The following is a 16832-nucleotide window of genomic DNA, read 5'->3' as shown; positions in this document are numbered from 1 at the left end:
ATTGTGGACTTCCTGTCCTGCTCAACTTTCAGAACTGATGCTAAGAGCCATCACAGCACCACGTGTGATCTCATGTTGTAAACTGTAATCACCACCCAGAGGTGTAATTACTCAGACTCCTTCATCTCTAAGGTCTCTTCCAACTTTACACTTCATAATTTACACATGAGTAAGATTTGGTCTCCCAGGTAGAAAGAATAGGACAGGGGAAGAGGAGAGAATACTTTCTGATTATTTTTTGTTTCTCGTGCTTCTATTTGACACTGTTTGTAATAAGAACAAACGAAATAAGTCATAAACCTCCACTGTTTCTTTCTCCTAGAGAAATCTGACAGAATATTTTGTGGCTGTGGATGTGAACAACATGTTACATCTATACGCCAGTATGCTCTACGAACGCCGGATACTCATCATTTGCAGCAAACTCAGCACTGTGAGTAGACAGTCTTGAAACAGGCTTTTTAATTTTATTTTAATTGAAAGATGTATTAGAAAGATTAAAGAAAACTTTAGAAAAAGAAATCAGCTGCAGTCCTCTCAGATAGTAACATGTCATTTTCATTAATTATTCATGTTCCTTTACAGTGTCAATACACATTTTATTTATTCTTGTAGTTTTGCAGTTATAGTTTCCCATTTGATTGTGTGTCATGAACACTTTGCATATTTCATATAAGCTTCCATTATTGTCATTTTTTACATGTCTGTGTCATATTCCATTATACTGATGTGTCATCATTTACTAAATCTTTCTTCTCTTGATGGCCATTTAGGTTGTCCATAGTTTAATCCTTTAGTAGGTAACACTGCAGTGAACATCTTTTGGCTGCATTTGACTAATGCAGTTGATCTTCTAAGGATTGGGACCACCGTGTCAAAGGACAGGATAAACACCATGATTTATGGACTGCCAGATTGCTTCCCAGACAGGCTGTGCTTGTTTATAGTGGATGCTGATGGCTGTGTATGAGTGTACTGTTTTTCACTGCAGCCTTACCAGAATTGTGTGTGTGTTCATGGACATGTGTTTTAATTTTCCTAATAAAATAGGTATAAAATGATATTGCAGATTTGCTTTATCTTTGATTTTTTTGATTAGAGGTAACTGAATATTTTCCTGAAGTTTATTTCCTATTTGTATTTTTTTCATGTCTCTTCCCATTTGTCTTATAAAGCTCTTGATTTTAAAAAAATAAATTGGAATGAGCTCTTTTATATTACAATAACTTTTGCTGTATTATAATAACTTTTGCTATATGTATAATAGAAATATTTTTCATATTCTTTTACCATTTTTTTTAACTTGCTAAGTATAGGAGTTTATATTTTTCCTAACATCTATTATGAAAATTCTCAAACATAATAAATTAAAATCATTTTACAGTGAACACCAATGTAATTCCATCTAGTTCTATAGTTAACATATCACTACACTTGCTTTGGCACATATTTATCCATCTATCCTTCCTACTATCATCCATCAACCCATCTTATTTTTTTGATGCATTTCAAAGTAAATCACAGACATCACTATACTTAACCCCCAAATAACTGAGTATATATGTTATTAACTAAATTTCAATATTTGTTTACACTATTTTTTTTCTTTTGAGATAAAACTTTCATAAAGAACTTGACTGGGAGAAATTGACTGTTAGAGAGGGCAGAAAGACCTCCCTAAGTGGGAATTTCCCTAATGAAAGGCCTCTGGATAAAATCAGTTGTGTGTTTACTATGAATTCAAGGCACCTAATAATGAAAGCTTAGTGAAGCCATTAGAGTTTTCTTTATTGTTTTCATCATAACTTAATAATTGGATGGTATTGTTTGCTTGTCAAGAATGCACTATTTTTTTGCTAGGCTCATTGCACATAGTAGGTGATAAAAGCAAGGCCCTTGAGCTCAAGGGAAAACGAGCCCATAATAGACCTCTTGCTTTGTTTTGCGTTTTATTCTAAACTATAAGTGCAGTTCATAATCTCAGGGCCTGAATACCCAGACTGAGGTTCAGACTGAGAGTATTGCCAATCAGATTTGTCATTGCCTCTTGTTGAGGCTGAATAGATTGAGTGCATTTGGAAGAGTCTAGCCCATAACCAGTTACTGTTGCTTTGAAGTATTAAACTTAAGTAGAACAAGAACAGGACATCATTACAGTGAAAGTGAATCCCCCATAATATAATCATGATATTTTCGAGCCCTTAATATGTGCCAGGCACTGCACTGAGCCCTATGCATCTATTAACTCATTTAATTGTCACAACAGTTTGTAGTGGGTTCTGTTATTATCTCCATCTTATAGATAAGGAAGAATATACCTTCTGTGTGATTTTGTTTAGGTAAACCTAGTGGATTAAACACAAAAAGTTATTTCTGCTCCTTCTCAAAACTAAAATGGAATAAAGGAATAAATCAACAAGTACAAAGAGCAGGTGCAACAGAAGTTTTAAAAAATATATCAAGAAAGTGCTATTTTCAATGTTATTCCAACATTTTGAAAACTGAGGTGAAATGAACAGAAAAATAAAATTTACCAAGATTGAATCAAGAAGAAATATAAAAATTTAGTCAATCATTTAATTTATAGATGTTGAATCAATATATAAATTCTTTTTTTCCAAAACACTCAGCCCAAATGGTTTTACAGGTATATTTTATCAAACATCTCAGGAACAGGTAATTTCAATCTTTGACAAACTCCTTAAGCATCTAGAAAAAAGGAGGAACACACCCCAGCTTTTCTGACATTCATCCATACAAAGGGACACTACAAGAAAGAAAAGTTAACAGCCAATATCACTTATTAACATAGGTGTAAAAATCTTAAACAAAATAGTAGGAAGTATATAAAATAAATACTTCCTAATAACCAAATTGACTTTATTCCAGGAATGTAAGACTGATAATACTAGAAAATCTATTGATATAGCTCATCATATTAACATGCTAAAAGGAAAAATTCATGTGGTTACCAATAGAGAAAAAGCATGATTATGTTCATGATTAGGAAGACTCATTATGTTGAAGGTGTCATTTCATTCCAAAATGATGTGTAGTATAGATTGCATACCACTCCATTCAAAATTCCAATAGAACTTTACATAGTACTTGGCAAACTGATTCTAAAATTAATATGGAAAGCCAAAGAAAGAGCCAAGACACACTTGAAGAAAAAGAATGGATTGTGTAAGCTTGTGGAATCAAAACTTTTTATAGAGCTATAGTAATTAAGATGCTAGTAATGGCATATGGATCCACATATAGACTGATGGAATAGAATAGAGATTGCCGAAACAGACCACATGTGTGTGGGTTCTTCGTATACAAGAGAGGTGGCATTGTAAAATCTGGGAGAAGGGACAGACTTTTCAATAACTAATTGTCCACGTGGGGGAGAAAAGAGAGATAATTTGTATCTTATACAACATGCAGAACTGAATTCCAAATGGATCAAGGACTTAACTGTCAAAGGCAAAATTTTAAAACTTTTAGAAGACAAAATAGGAGAATAATCTCTGTGATCTTGAAGTAGAGGATTCAGTTAAATAATCCAAAATTTATGTTGTATAAAGGAAAAGATCAAAATTGCAAATTTTGTTCATTAAAAGATACCATTCAGAGAATGGAAAGAAGTCACAAGCTGGGGTGAGATATTTGCTACATATAAAACTGACAGAAGACTAATATCTGAAATATATAAAGAACTACTACAGTAAAAAAGCAAAAGACAGAATCTATCAATAGAAACATTGGCAAAAAGCACAAATAGGTATTCCACAGAAGAAATACAAATGGCTATTAAATATATGGAAAGATGCTCAACTACATTAGTAATCACAGAAAAGCTAATTAAAACTATCCTGATACAACCAAATTTTATTTTGCGAATGTACTGGAGAATTTCATGTGATACTCTTTGAAGATGTGGCACAAAACTATTTACATATGCCCAGCACTCAGCAGTTCCACCCCTGGAGGGAACTGTGTGTGTGTGTGTGTGTGTGTGTGTGTGTACATACACATACCTACACAGTCTTCTTGGTCATGTATGATGTGACACATGTACAAACATGTTCATAGTGGCATTGAGGTTTTTTTGTTTTTGTTTCTTAAACCTGGAAAGAGCCCACGTGACCATCAACAAAGAACTCATAAATTTTTGCATGGTTATATAGTAGAACACTGTGTAAGTGAAGGTGAACTACACTATCAACATGATTGGTTCTCTAATACAGAATTCTGAGTGAAAGAAACAAGCTACAGAAGAGTATACTCTGTGATTTCATTTATATAAAGTTCAAGTAAGAAAAACTACATAGTTTATTACTTAGGGATACATATAAACTACAAGGTGGGGAAATGATTAACACAAAATTTAAGGAGTAGTTTCCTCAAAGGGAATGAAAAGAATATAGTTGGGAAGAGGCATACATGGGACATGAACAGCATTATTTTCTGTCTTGAGCTAGATTAGGGATCAGCAAAGTTTTCTGTAAAGGGTTCAATAGTAAATACGGACTTTGTTTCAACTATTGGACTCTGACCTTGTCGTTTATAGTCAATAAATAGGTGAGTGTGACTGTACTCTAAGAAACTTTATTTACAAAAATAGGAGGCACTCTAGACTTAGCCTTTGGGCTGTAGTTGGCCAACCCCTGAGCTAGGTGCTGGGTTTTGGAGTCTTAAATTTTTTTCCTCTAAAGGTCTCTTATATGATATACGTACTTTTTTAAAAATTGAGATATAGTCGATTTACAATGTTGTGTTAATCTGGCGTACAGCATAGTGATTCAGTTATACATGTATATGTATTATATATATTCATTGAAAATTTTTACATATATATTCCTATAAAATTATATATGTATAATATATACATTTCTTGAAAAATATGAATTCTTTTTCATTATAGGCTATTACAAGATATTTAATATAGTTCCCTGTGCTATACAGTAGGAGCTTGTTGTTTATTTTATATATAGTGTCTGCAAATTCTGAAATCCCAATTTATCCCTCCCCACTCCCTACCCCATCAAGTAACTATACGTTTGTTGTCTATATCTATGAATCTGTTTCTGCTTTGTAAATAAGTTCATTTGTGTCTTTTTTTTTAGATTCTGCATGGAAGTTATATCATATGATATTTTTCTTTCTCTTTTTGGCTGGCTTTACTTAATATGACAATCTCCAGGTCCATTGATTTTGCTGCAAATGGCATTATTTCATTCTTTTTTATAGCAGAGTAGTAGTCCATTGAATATGTATACCACAGCATCTTTATCCAGTTATCCGTGGATGGACATTTAAGTTGTTTCTGTGTCTTGGTTATTGTAAATAGTGCTGCTATGAACATTGGGGTGCATGTATCTTTTTGAATTTGAGTTTCCTCTGGATATGTGCCAAGGAATGGGATTGCTGGATCATATGGTAAATCTATTGTCAGTTTTTTAAGGAATCTCCATACTGTTTTCCACAGTGGCTGTACCAAACTGCATTCCCACCAACAGGGTAGGATTCCCTTTTCTCCACATCCTCTCCAGCATTTATCATTTGTGGACTTTTTAATGATGACCATTCTGACCAGTGTGAGGTGATACCTCATTGTAGTTTTGATTTGCATTTCTCTGATAATTAGTGATATTGAGCATTTTTTCATATGCCTGTTGGCCATTTGTCTTCGTTGGAAAAATGTTTTAGATCTTCTCCCCATTGTTTGATTGGGTTGTTTGTGATATACACACTTTTATTTGTGTATATATATATATATATATATATATATATATATATATATATATATATATATATTTCAGATATTTCAGAATTCTTGAAAAGTTAAAAAAGAAGGTATGAAGCCTCTTTCTCATGAAATTTTATAATATAGAGATAGAGACAAAGTAGTTCTTATACAAAGGTTAAGAATAGAAATTGCACAAAATTTTATAATGGCAATTCTGGAAACCAGAAGATATTGGAGCAGTGTCGAGTTTCTAAGAGAAAATGATTTCTACCCTGAAATTCTATATTATCTAATGGAAGCACTCAGGAGAGTGGCATCAGCCCCTCCCATACCTGTCAACCTCCAGAGGTCTCTACTCCTCCACTCGCCTTCTCCATTGTGGATGAACTGTCCGTCCTCTCTATGGCCAGTCACTCTGCTGGTCAAATGACTTCATTCAACAAGTATTTTTCACGGCACTGCTGTAGGCACCGGGGATGCAATAGTGAACAGAGAGGCAAAAATCTGTCTTTATGAGGCTTACATTGTAGTTAAGGTACCTGCAATAAACAAGTAGCTTAAATAAATGCTAATAAGTACTGATGAGCACAATAAAGCAGAGGAGAGCGGATGGGGACTGGAGAGGTGGCAGGGATTGCAGTTTAGATAGATGGCCAAGGAGCGCCTCCTTGAGAAGGTCACACTTCAGCGTCCTTCTTGCTACCTTATGGAAATTCCTTCAGCTCTGAGCTCCTCTCTTCTGCATCATTATTTTTCCTTCTCTACTGGTACTTTCTTATGAGCTTGCTAACACGGTATAATGTCTCCCAAACTTAAAACAACATCCTTGATGGGAGGGTATACCTCAGTGGTAGAGTGCGCACTTAGCGTGCATAAAGTTCTGAGTTCAATCCCCAGTACCTCCATCAAACAGAAATAAACAAGTAAACCTAATTACCGCCCCCCAAACAAACAAACAAAAAACAGAACATCCTTAGCCACATCCCCTTTATCCCATTTCTTTTCCTCCTTTTAAAATAAAATTCCTCAAGAGAGTTATTTCTATTTACTGTCTAATTCCTCTCCTCTCATTCCCTCCTCTGTCTTGTGTTAGGATTTAGTCCCCACCTCCACTGAAACAGCTTTTGTTCGGCCACCAACAACTTCATGTCAAATAAAATGAGTTAGTACTTGTAAAACTTAGAACAGAGTCTGGCATGTAGTGTATGTATACATTTTTAATAAATAGTTAAACACCTATAATGGGAAGTCAAATATTAATGTTTAAAACTTAAAATCAAGAAATAGTTATTTAGAAATAAGGAGATAAATATTGTGTTGAATGTGATTAGTTCGAGTTAAGGGTAAGGAGGATTGTGAGATGGGCTGCTCTTTGTCAGTGGTATAAGCCTTTAGCACTTTTTGTTTTGTTTTTAGGGCTACAAACATATTACTTTAACGTAAACATTTTTTAAAAAACCAGTTGATTCTTAACTAAGTTCTGAATTTTGCTAATTGATGGTAGAAATCTCTTTAGGGAGAAGGGGGGTCTCACATCTCACATGGGACCAGCAGCATCCTGATAAGTTATGTGCAATTTCTCTGGGGATAAAGTAGCTGAGCAGACATCAGTTTTATCTCAGCATTTGGATCTCTTCGATTTCAGAATTTAGAAGTTGTCTAATTGTTGCCTTTTATTTCCTCACTGGTGGCTTTTTATTATCTTTTCAATGAGGGAGAATGCAAAGGCCTGAGGTTTCTGATGACCCTCTCTTGATAGAGCCAGATATGGCCTGTCATACCTTGACAAACCACATTTTTCTCAATTTTGTTTGATAAGATGTAGGCTTAATAGTCCTCAGAGCCATTAAGCATCTGAAAGATAAAAGCTGTTAACTCGCCAGAGTGCTGTCTTCTATAAAAATGACTGTGCATCAATAGAGACAAACCCAGCAATATTTAGTTCAGAGTCAGGTAGTATTCATTTCAGGCTCTCTCGGTCAATAAAGTTGTGATATTTTGTATGAGGAAAATGTTAAGTTTTTGTTCTTTTTGCGCAGTTAATGTATATTGATTGTTTTCCTTTATAAGTGATAAATAGGGAAGGCTTAACTAAATCTTGTTCTCTAATGTAAATACTTCAGTGTATTTTCTCCTAGCACAAAGGCCCCATTTTTCTTCCAGATTTTCGTATCTGAGTTTAATTCATACTGCTTTTTGGTAATGCTTGTAGATAGCAGGTAGGTCTAAAATAAGACTTTTATAGAGATAATACCTAACTACAACCGAAGTCCTAGAAGATCAGTATTATCCCCATTTTACAGAATGGTCCACCCACTCAGAGAGATGGAGTAACTTGCCCAAGTCACGCCCTGGTTGTGGGAGTGACGGACGTGCAAGTAGGTCGTTAGGTTGCAGTGTCAGGGGAAGGGAGGCTTTGGCTTCAGGAAGGGGAGAAACAACCTGACATTACACATAAAAATGAATCTTAGCCCCTTCAAAGTGCTTGCCTTGGGGACTAGGTTATGTTTATTGGGTGCCACCTCTCAAACTATGATCAGAACCCTTGTATAGAAACTGTCACAAGAGCCAGAGGCAGATTGTTAAGAATATCTAAATTCACATAAAGAGCCAAAAAGATACTCTGAGCCAAATCTGGTGGCTGTGGTGTCTGATGGAACTGCTAATGCTGGTTTGAAGTCCTGATAGTTTAGTATTTAGAGACGCTTCTCATGTAGCTGGTAAATAGCTCTGAGACTATCAAAGATATGTTGACAGCATCCGTGGACTAAGCATGTAGGACACTCTTATTTAGATTCACTCTATATTTTATGTGGCAGGTTCCCAATTCTCCTCAACACCCTTTAAAAATTCTTTTAAGTTAACCTTTTTGAGCCACTTACTATGTGCCAGACACTGCTACTCTTTTTGTCTTTTTTTCATTTGTTCTTGCAGCAACCCCAGGAACTAGATGGTTTTATTCTTTTGCAGATGAGAACATTGGCACTTGGCAAGTTAAAGTGTCTTGGCTAAGATGACCAGCAGAGATAGGATTAAAACTCATTTCTCTTGGCTCCAAGCCAACCCCCTTCTTACTAATTTGTACAGCCTCCTTGGTAACTTCCATTTGTCATGAGTTCCCTTTGACACTGTACCCAGAGAATTATTCTTGATAGGATTCTCTTGACCAGGGATCTGAAATCACAGAAAGAACTTCAGCCTGAACATTGCCTTTGAATGCAAATCTAAGCTTTTTACTTCAGATTTAGTGAGCACTTTCTGTGTGCCTGACACCACTCTTGGCAGCAAGGAAACCGAAGGTCAATATGTGAATTTCTAACTGGCATGCTTACCCTGTTAGCCAAAGCCCTATTTTCATGAGCACCATTCAGATTCAGCCCCTTCTGTCTGCGTGTTGTTGTTGTTAGGCTCTCCCAGCCCCAACTGTGCTGGTCTGCTGTGAGCCCAGCCTTAGTGGGTCCCTGGGACGAATCTTCCCAGCTCACTGTGGCTTCAGGTTTCACGTCCTGCAGTTCCTTTCAGCCTTTGTGTATCCTGGCCCTAATCTCCCCCTCTGAGATTTAGGGATGCTGTAAGAAGTTTTGAAAACTAAGAATATCCAGTTAAATGATGACAAAAGCATATTTACTTTACAAAGGAATGTATATTTTATCCAGTGGATGCTTTTTAAAACAAGTTCTTAGGAAGGAAGCACAGTTCAGTGGCAAGACTATTACCTAGTTAATTGAGCCTTCACAGCTATTTGTATGGTGCCCATAACGATGAAAAGAATTGCCACTTTTCTGATAGTGCCTCATTTAGAGAAGGAAAGAAAAAAAAAAAAAAAAACCCCACTAATACTTTCTGCCTGTCACTTTCTTCCTAAGTATTAGTTCCAGAGAATGTGGGCCTTGGGCGGGACTTGGACGCTGGTGGCCTGAAGAGTGATGGGTGACCTTTCTGTCTTCCCCCCAGCACCCTCGTGTCTGGCCCTTAGTAGACACTTCAGTGTTGGTGTGAAGGGATGAGTAACTTCCTACCCTTGCCCTTGACCTGTCTTAACCACTCCCACTAACAGCATCCATTGTCTCAGTACCACCTGGTCTTGTGACCTAAGAAGGGTCAGTTTGTGGACTAGATAGTTTTTCAGATTTAGCTTCATTTTCAGTTCTTTCCAGATGAACTTCAGCCGGTTGTGACTATGCCAGCCTGTATAATGGGTTGGGTACCTAAATGATGTGTGTAAAGCTTTCCTAGCTCTTCTGGATTAGAAATAACTAATCCTGTTTGCTTATCTGCAGTCCTTGAAGCTGAGATGAGAGTGGCAGTTTAAGAAGGTTTGAAATACTGGACCAGAGCCAGGGCCTCTTTGCTTGCACACTCCACTCTGCATGTTCCAGCCGTAGGAGCAAGCTGCATTATTTTGTTTCAAACTGTGCTCAAGGGAAGCCAAGACCTTGTAACTGGAAACTTACCAGAGAATTCTAAGACTAAATTTGGTGTTCCATTTAAAAAAATTAAATAAATCAAACATTTTGTTTGTTCATCTTTTATATGTTAAAAAAGAGAGATTTATCTAGTTCACACTAACAACCTAAGAACCTAAGGAGAGTTTTCAAAGAAGTGAGAAGAAAACTAATCCCTTTTGGTGACAAGGGAAATCCGTAACAAAATGTAATGAAGTGGCATGAAATACAGACTCCGCAGCCAAACTTTCAAACAGCGTAGACTCTCTAATCTCCATCACATAAAATTTTATTGTGGCTCAGAGAATATTAAAAACTGTCAGAAATAAATGAAAGGAACCTCCATTGGCAGGAAATAGAAGAATAGATTAGTATGTTTTATTTATGTGGTTTTTCTCTAGTTTTTAAATGTAAATACAATTAACTGCTTTTTGAACAAGTTCTTCATTTAATTATGTGTGAGTTAGTTTTCTCTTTTTCATGTTGAACTATAACTAGAATGAGGAACCTTGATGTTACAGACACTATATAAACTGTGTAATAGACAGAGTAACAGCAGTTTAATTTGTGATACTTTAAAACTTGCTGTGTGACTTCAGCCAGCCGTGGTCTCCCTACCAGTTCGTACCTTCCTCTCTTGCCTCTTGCTTCAACACAAGGAGCACCTGTTTTGGACCAGGCAGAGAATTCAGATTGTTAGTGACTCCTAAATGCTGGTCCCTGGATTAGTTGTGTTAGAAATCACCCAAAGAACTTGTTAAAAATTCAGGTTCTTGGGCACCACCTCCAGACATTCTGGTTCCAAAGGTCTACCATGGAACCATGGAATGTCTTTTCTTAAGGTTCCCCCAAATGGTTGATACACAGCCAGATTCAGAATCAGTGAATAGACAGTTCTCTAAGACAATATTTATTCTTTGATTTTTATTTTGCATCGTTAGAGTCCTTTTCACTTTGAGCCTATGCAATAGAGGCTAATTAAGTTTGCTTAGAAGACATTTAAGTACAGATTAACACTAAAAGACTCCTTGTTTCCATATTTCTCTTTGAGAGAACTTTGATTTTGACATTGGCTAGTCCAGAACAGGACAGAGCTAAGTATGATCTATTTAAGCTCTCAGTAATGTTGGCTGCTGATGTAGTCCACGAGTGTAATTTTGGATACATGTGTATAAATAGATCTAGAGAGGTGATGTTTCTTTTTAGCCTTTGCATTGAGAACACGGCAGAGTATTTCATTATATTATTTCAGTTGTGCGGTCAACTTGTGAAATAAATGGTATGTTCTTTATAGGACTGATAGCTTTTTATATGAGTGTTGTGAATCAGGTCTCTACTAAAAAACACTAACAGGTAATATTCAAGTCACTGACCTGGCAATATACTCGCAAAAGCTCTAAATGGCACCCATGTTGGCCAGCATCTGTCCAGATTTCATTAAAGAAATTAGAGCACCTACTATGTGCTGAATCAGTGAGGACAGGAACTCAAAATTTCCTTAGGTTTCTGCAGGCTGAAAGTGTGGTCACCGGTGAGCAAATGTAGTGTGATGTGAGATTAGACCATGTAGTTAGGGGTTGGTACACACCTTATGAAAATTCACACCTTTTTCTCTTCTCCTATCTTGATAGCTGCATATTCTCCCAGCTAGATGATTCAGACAGCCCTGCCACTGCTGTCTTTTCCCAAGAAAAAAGAAATGCAGGGATGAAAGAGAGAGCACAAGGCTTCAAGCCAGGATGATTTTGCTCAGTTCTTACCTGTGTACTTAATCCCCCCTAACCATGTGGACTTAAGCAGCTTTCTTAATCTCTCTCTCTGACCTCTTCTGTAAAAATGAGATAGTATTAATACCCACCTCAGGGTTGTTGAAAGGATTCAGCGGTCATAGGTATAAAAGCGTAGAGCCCAGTACTGCGTATATACTACTCATTTAGTAAGTGTTGACTCTGAATCTCACCTTTTTGGGGCAATAAACCCTGATTTGACTTTCAGAAGCAAAGAGGGCAATAGAGATCATGGAAGAACTCTGAAGATTTAATTAGTACAACTGGTGATGGTGGATAGTGAATGAATCCAAGCAACAGGGAATAGTCATGGTAACTTGTATGAGATTTTCCATATCCACCCACTTCTCACTAGTTATATAGTCATTGACTAAATTGTCCTTTCTTGTTCAAGTTTCCACAGTCATCACCATGCAGAGCTAGAGTGGCCTAAGAAAATGCTTTGTTCACTTGGCCCAGCATCACCACTTGACCAGCCTCCTAGGGAGGAAGACTGACCTGTCTTCATCCATCCAGGCTCTGCTCTGGTGCCTCGCTCTCTGAAAGCAGGCCTGATTCTTGCCCCAGGCAGAATTAATGATTCCTTCTTTGTATGCTAGCACACTTGAACCTCTATTATATTACCTCTTTCATAATGCTTTTGTGTTGAAGTTGATTGTTTGCATTTTGATCTTTTTCTCTCTATTTTAAATTGCTTGAGGGCATAGTGTGTACACATCGTGGATACTCAGTAGTTGTCAGATTAATACGGATCATAGCACAGAGGCAGTTTCCTATGAGCTAAGAGCGTGGACTCTGGAGCGAGACTCCCTGGGTTTAAATCCTAGCTCTGCCACTGCTGCGACGTTGTACAAGGTCCTTAACATCTAGGGACCTTCATTTCCTCATTTGTAAATGGGAACAATAGTGCTACTACCTTATAGGGCTGCTATGAAGATTAAATGAGTTAAATAGTATGTGTAAAGCACCTAGAACTGTGCTGAGTAAGTGGTTCTCGTGGTGGCTGTGTTTATAGCTTCAATCTTTCTGAATTTCCTATCACTTTCTAAGGTTGGATTTATCTAACAAAGTAATTGTGCAGAGGAAAATTTTTTCCTCTGTGCCTCCAGATCTAGTAACTCCTACCACCTGAAAGTTTCTTAGTTTCTTTTTCACGTATGGATGCCCGACAGACAGGTACTTATGATTCTATGTTCAGTTAGGCTTTCTTTCTTTTAAAAAATGTGATTCTTTATTAAAGCAATATATAAATTAGCTAAACGTAAGTTATGATCTTAGAAATATTTTCGAAGAAATATAAATATCCACTTACACTCGACTTGAGTTTGGATCCCCTGGCAATGGTGGTAAGTTCAGAGGGGTCTGTGGGCCATGTCCTGACTCCACGATCAGTTAGAATGTGTCATAGGCAGAGAGTGGAGAAGTGGCTGTCCATGTATTTAAATGAATTATTATCAATTCCAGTGTAATTTTACCTTTTGCTTTTTCATCTTAAGAAAATTCTGTGGTTTCCTCACTCATGGTGCTACCGGCTCATCTGCCCTGTAGTTTACAATACCATAGTGTCTGTCTCTGCTGTAGTAACTAAAGCTTGTTTTTGGCAATTTTAGTTGCTCTGATGTTTTGAAGTGTCAGATTTTGACATGAAACTTCTTGCCCTGGTTAATAACTTACTCTGATTACTCTAGTTAGTAGGTAGTTTTAAAAAAAAAAAAAAAGGTGGGGGGTGGCAGGGAGGATGGAAAGAAAAGTGATTGAGTAGCAGGCCTGAGAAAGCTTCCTCTTGACTGGATGATCTTTCTCTTAGTGGAAGACATTCAGCTTGATTCCATGTTGCTGTGTTGGTTTTTATGGGTTTTTTTTTTTCCTTCCCTTCCCCAGAGGATAATGGGGAAACAAGAGGTGTGATGAGTTCCACCCAACTGAAAGAAAAGCTGCTTGAAGAAAGACAGCCCTCCCCACCCCACAAAAAAAATAAATAAATACAGAAACGTGACATTTGGACTTCTGAGAAAACAGGGCATTCTTTGCTCTTTTCCATCTTCTTTCTACTCACATGTCTGGCATCTGTCTAGACTAGCTGAAGGTCTTTGATTTCTGAGGCTTTCTAAGTTCTCTTTCTGCTAAAGCATCTTTGATAGTTTCTTAAAAGGGCCAGCTCTTCCCCCACTAGCTATAGTAAACACAATTTGAACCATTTATAATTAAAAGTTTTTCTCATATGCTTTGAAGGGTCAAGTATAGTAACTTTCAGAGTCCCTGAATGTTTTACTTAAAACTTTTTGCTGATCTTATAGTGGATTTCCTTTTGAGAATAAGCAAAAATCCAAACACTATTTGAATCATGCCACCATTTATTTCCTTATGACTACAAGGATGGTTTATAATTAAATAGAAGAATCTCATTTTCAAATTGAGAAAGCGAACAACTTCTCTAAGACACACAAAATTTTCTGTAACTGTTCTACATAGGACTTTTCTTGGTTGAAATGGATAGACTTAAAAATGACTCTCTTTAAAGTTAGTAATCTGGTACTCTTTCTAATACTCTTTGCTCTGTCACTTTCCTGATGTTTGAGTTCAGAGGCAAAATCCAATTGCCTCTAACCCTGTGATGAAGCAGGTGTCAGTTTAATCTTTTAACATTCCAAGTTCTTGGATATAAAGAATGATTGTGACCATCTGATTTTTTTTTCCTCTTTCAGCTTTTGGAACTTGGAATCTCAATACCTTGTAGGAATTTACAGCTTCTAGTTGTGATCTATTAAGCAATTGCAATTTGTTAAATGTCTGATAATCTTGTCTATCATTCCTCATGAGGTTAAGCTGGAGGCATTCTAACATTCCCCAAACATTTACTCAGCACCTGCTCTGTGTCAAGCATTGTAAGAGATAAGGAGAGGAATCAAATGTGGTCTCTGTTCTTGATGAGCTCATATCTTTAGTCTCATGCCCCTAGTTTCCTAAGACCATCTACATCTACCTCTGAGATCTTCAGAGTGTCAGGGGCCAAGCACGGAGGAAGGCTGTACCTTCCACAGTCAGGTGATGGAGATGCAATGACTGAAAGGTGGTGGTTCCTAGATAGCACATGAATTCCAGGTGGGCCTCTGTGACTGCAGAGATGAGAAAACAAGACTAGCACTGAGGCCTGTTGTGCTAGTGCATAGTCAGTGGAGCTGAGGAGGGTGAGCTGGGGAAGTAGAGGAACATTCTTCATGTCAAAGGATGGCAGTTCCTCTAGATCAAAGTTGTCAAAGCTGGAATGGGGCACAGGGATCATGTAGTCCAGCCTCTTGTTTTCCATATTGAGACCCAGGAGAGGAAGTGGCTTACTCAGATCAAAAAGGGATTTAGTGGAAACTCCATGCAGGTATGTGAAAGGGAACATGACAGGAAGCCAGATTTTCAGACAGGTGTGCCAGAAGTGACCAACAATCATTACTTCATTGTCTAGAATTTCTTATGGATCAAAGATACTACATCACCTTAGTTAAATGTAGCTCATCATCAGGAAATGATCAACTCTGTTTTTAAAAGGGTTCTTTTCTGTTAATTGGTATTTTGCTTTAGATATTTGGTCATCTAACAGCAAGGCAAATGCCTTTCTATGTAATTTGGCCTTGCTGACAGGGACAGTATGTCACCTCGTTCAGAGTCCTCAGCATAGTGTATGGGCACAGGATAGGCACTCAAAACATTTTGCAGTTAATTTATGCATGTGGAGGTGGCCACTGTAGTCTGACAGACCTGGATATGAGGCCCAGATCTGTCACTTACTAGCTGTGTGGCCTTGGGCAAGTTGTTTCACCTCTGAGACTGTTTCCTTATCCATGAAATGTCATGTTGAGTGTACACACACACACACACACACACCCCTAACCTATAAAACAGTACTTTGCAAGGCCCTAAACCCCCAACATGATTCCCGGCACATACACTGTTAAGATTCTTTTTTTTTTTTTTTTTTAAAGGATCTCTTAACTTTTATTCTATGTTAAATTGCAGAGCTACTATTTGGAATCAAATGAATTGGAATCTAAGATTGTGACAATGTGGGCATTTCTCTAAGAAATCCCTCAAATTGGGAAAAAAAAATGTGTCTGCGATTTTTCACACTCTACCGTTGATTGCTCTCCATTCATGTCCCTCCTCCACTGCCTCCTCCTTTCTCTCCCTTTGCCTCAAAGAAAACTATGGAGCCATATAGAAAACTCCAAAATCAGACTGACCTTGTGCACCTTTAATTGAGGACAGAATTTGCTAAAAGTGCGTCCAAAAACCCACCAGTGGTTTACTTTACAATTTGTGTCCTGGCTAGACTGGCTGTTGGCTGTATAAATTGTCTAGTTTTGTCTGGAGTCTTAGACTATTCAGCTGCTTCAGGGCAAAATCTTTTGGGGTGTCATTAAACGGGATTGATAATTGGCTTCTGATGAATATTCATTGTGACTAATGACTTTGGGCAAATTTTACACATACTATCTTTCTATTCTCCCACTGAGTGAGATTTTGATAGGATCATTTTCCTCAACTTGCACTTCAGTTAAATATTCACAATACCCCTTTGCTGACTACAATCCAAATTGTATACTTCCATTACTTTTAAATTTTGTATTCTGTAAGGAATGAGCATAGGCCTTTAGGACCCTAATTTTTTTTAATGGGATTGGTTTTAGAGGTTTTTTTTAAAGTGGCTAATGATAATTTATGGGATGTAATATGTTATTCCTGATTAAGCATGTCATAACACTTGGTCTCCTTAACTACTAGTGTTCCTAAGAAATGATGCACATAGTTTGTGCTATTTAGTATTTTGGAAAAATGCCAAATAATTCCCTTTTTTGCTTGTTTGTTTTCTTA

General features: G+C 37.2%; 1 protein-coding gene across 7 annotated transcripts in view; it reads left to right on the top strand.

Moving 5' to 3' along the window:
• The window catches only part of DENND1A (DENN domain containing 1A), a 470473-nt gene that overhangs the window by 240518 nt on the left and 213123 nt on the right, over window positions 1-16832 (top strand). For all 7 annotated transcript variants that reach the window (XM_074362200.1, XM_074362199.1, XM_074362197.1 and 4 more), the window contains one exon: window positions 323-433. In XM_074362200.1, the coding sequence (XP_074218301.1) occupies window positions 323-433 (111 nt within the window). The remainder of the gene's footprint in view (window positions 1-322; window positions 434-16832) is intronic.

The sequence above is a fragment of the Camelus bactrianus genome, chromosome 4, assembly GCF_048773025.1.
Source record: "Camelus bactrianus isolate YW-2024 breed Bactrian camel chromosome 4, ASM4877302v1, whole genome shotgun sequence".
NCBI lineage: Eukaryota > Metazoa > Chordata > Mammalia > Artiodactyla > Camelidae > Camelus > Camelus bactrianus.
Note: the sequence above shows the minus strand (reverse complement) of the source record. Positions and strands in the feature narration are given on the sequence as shown.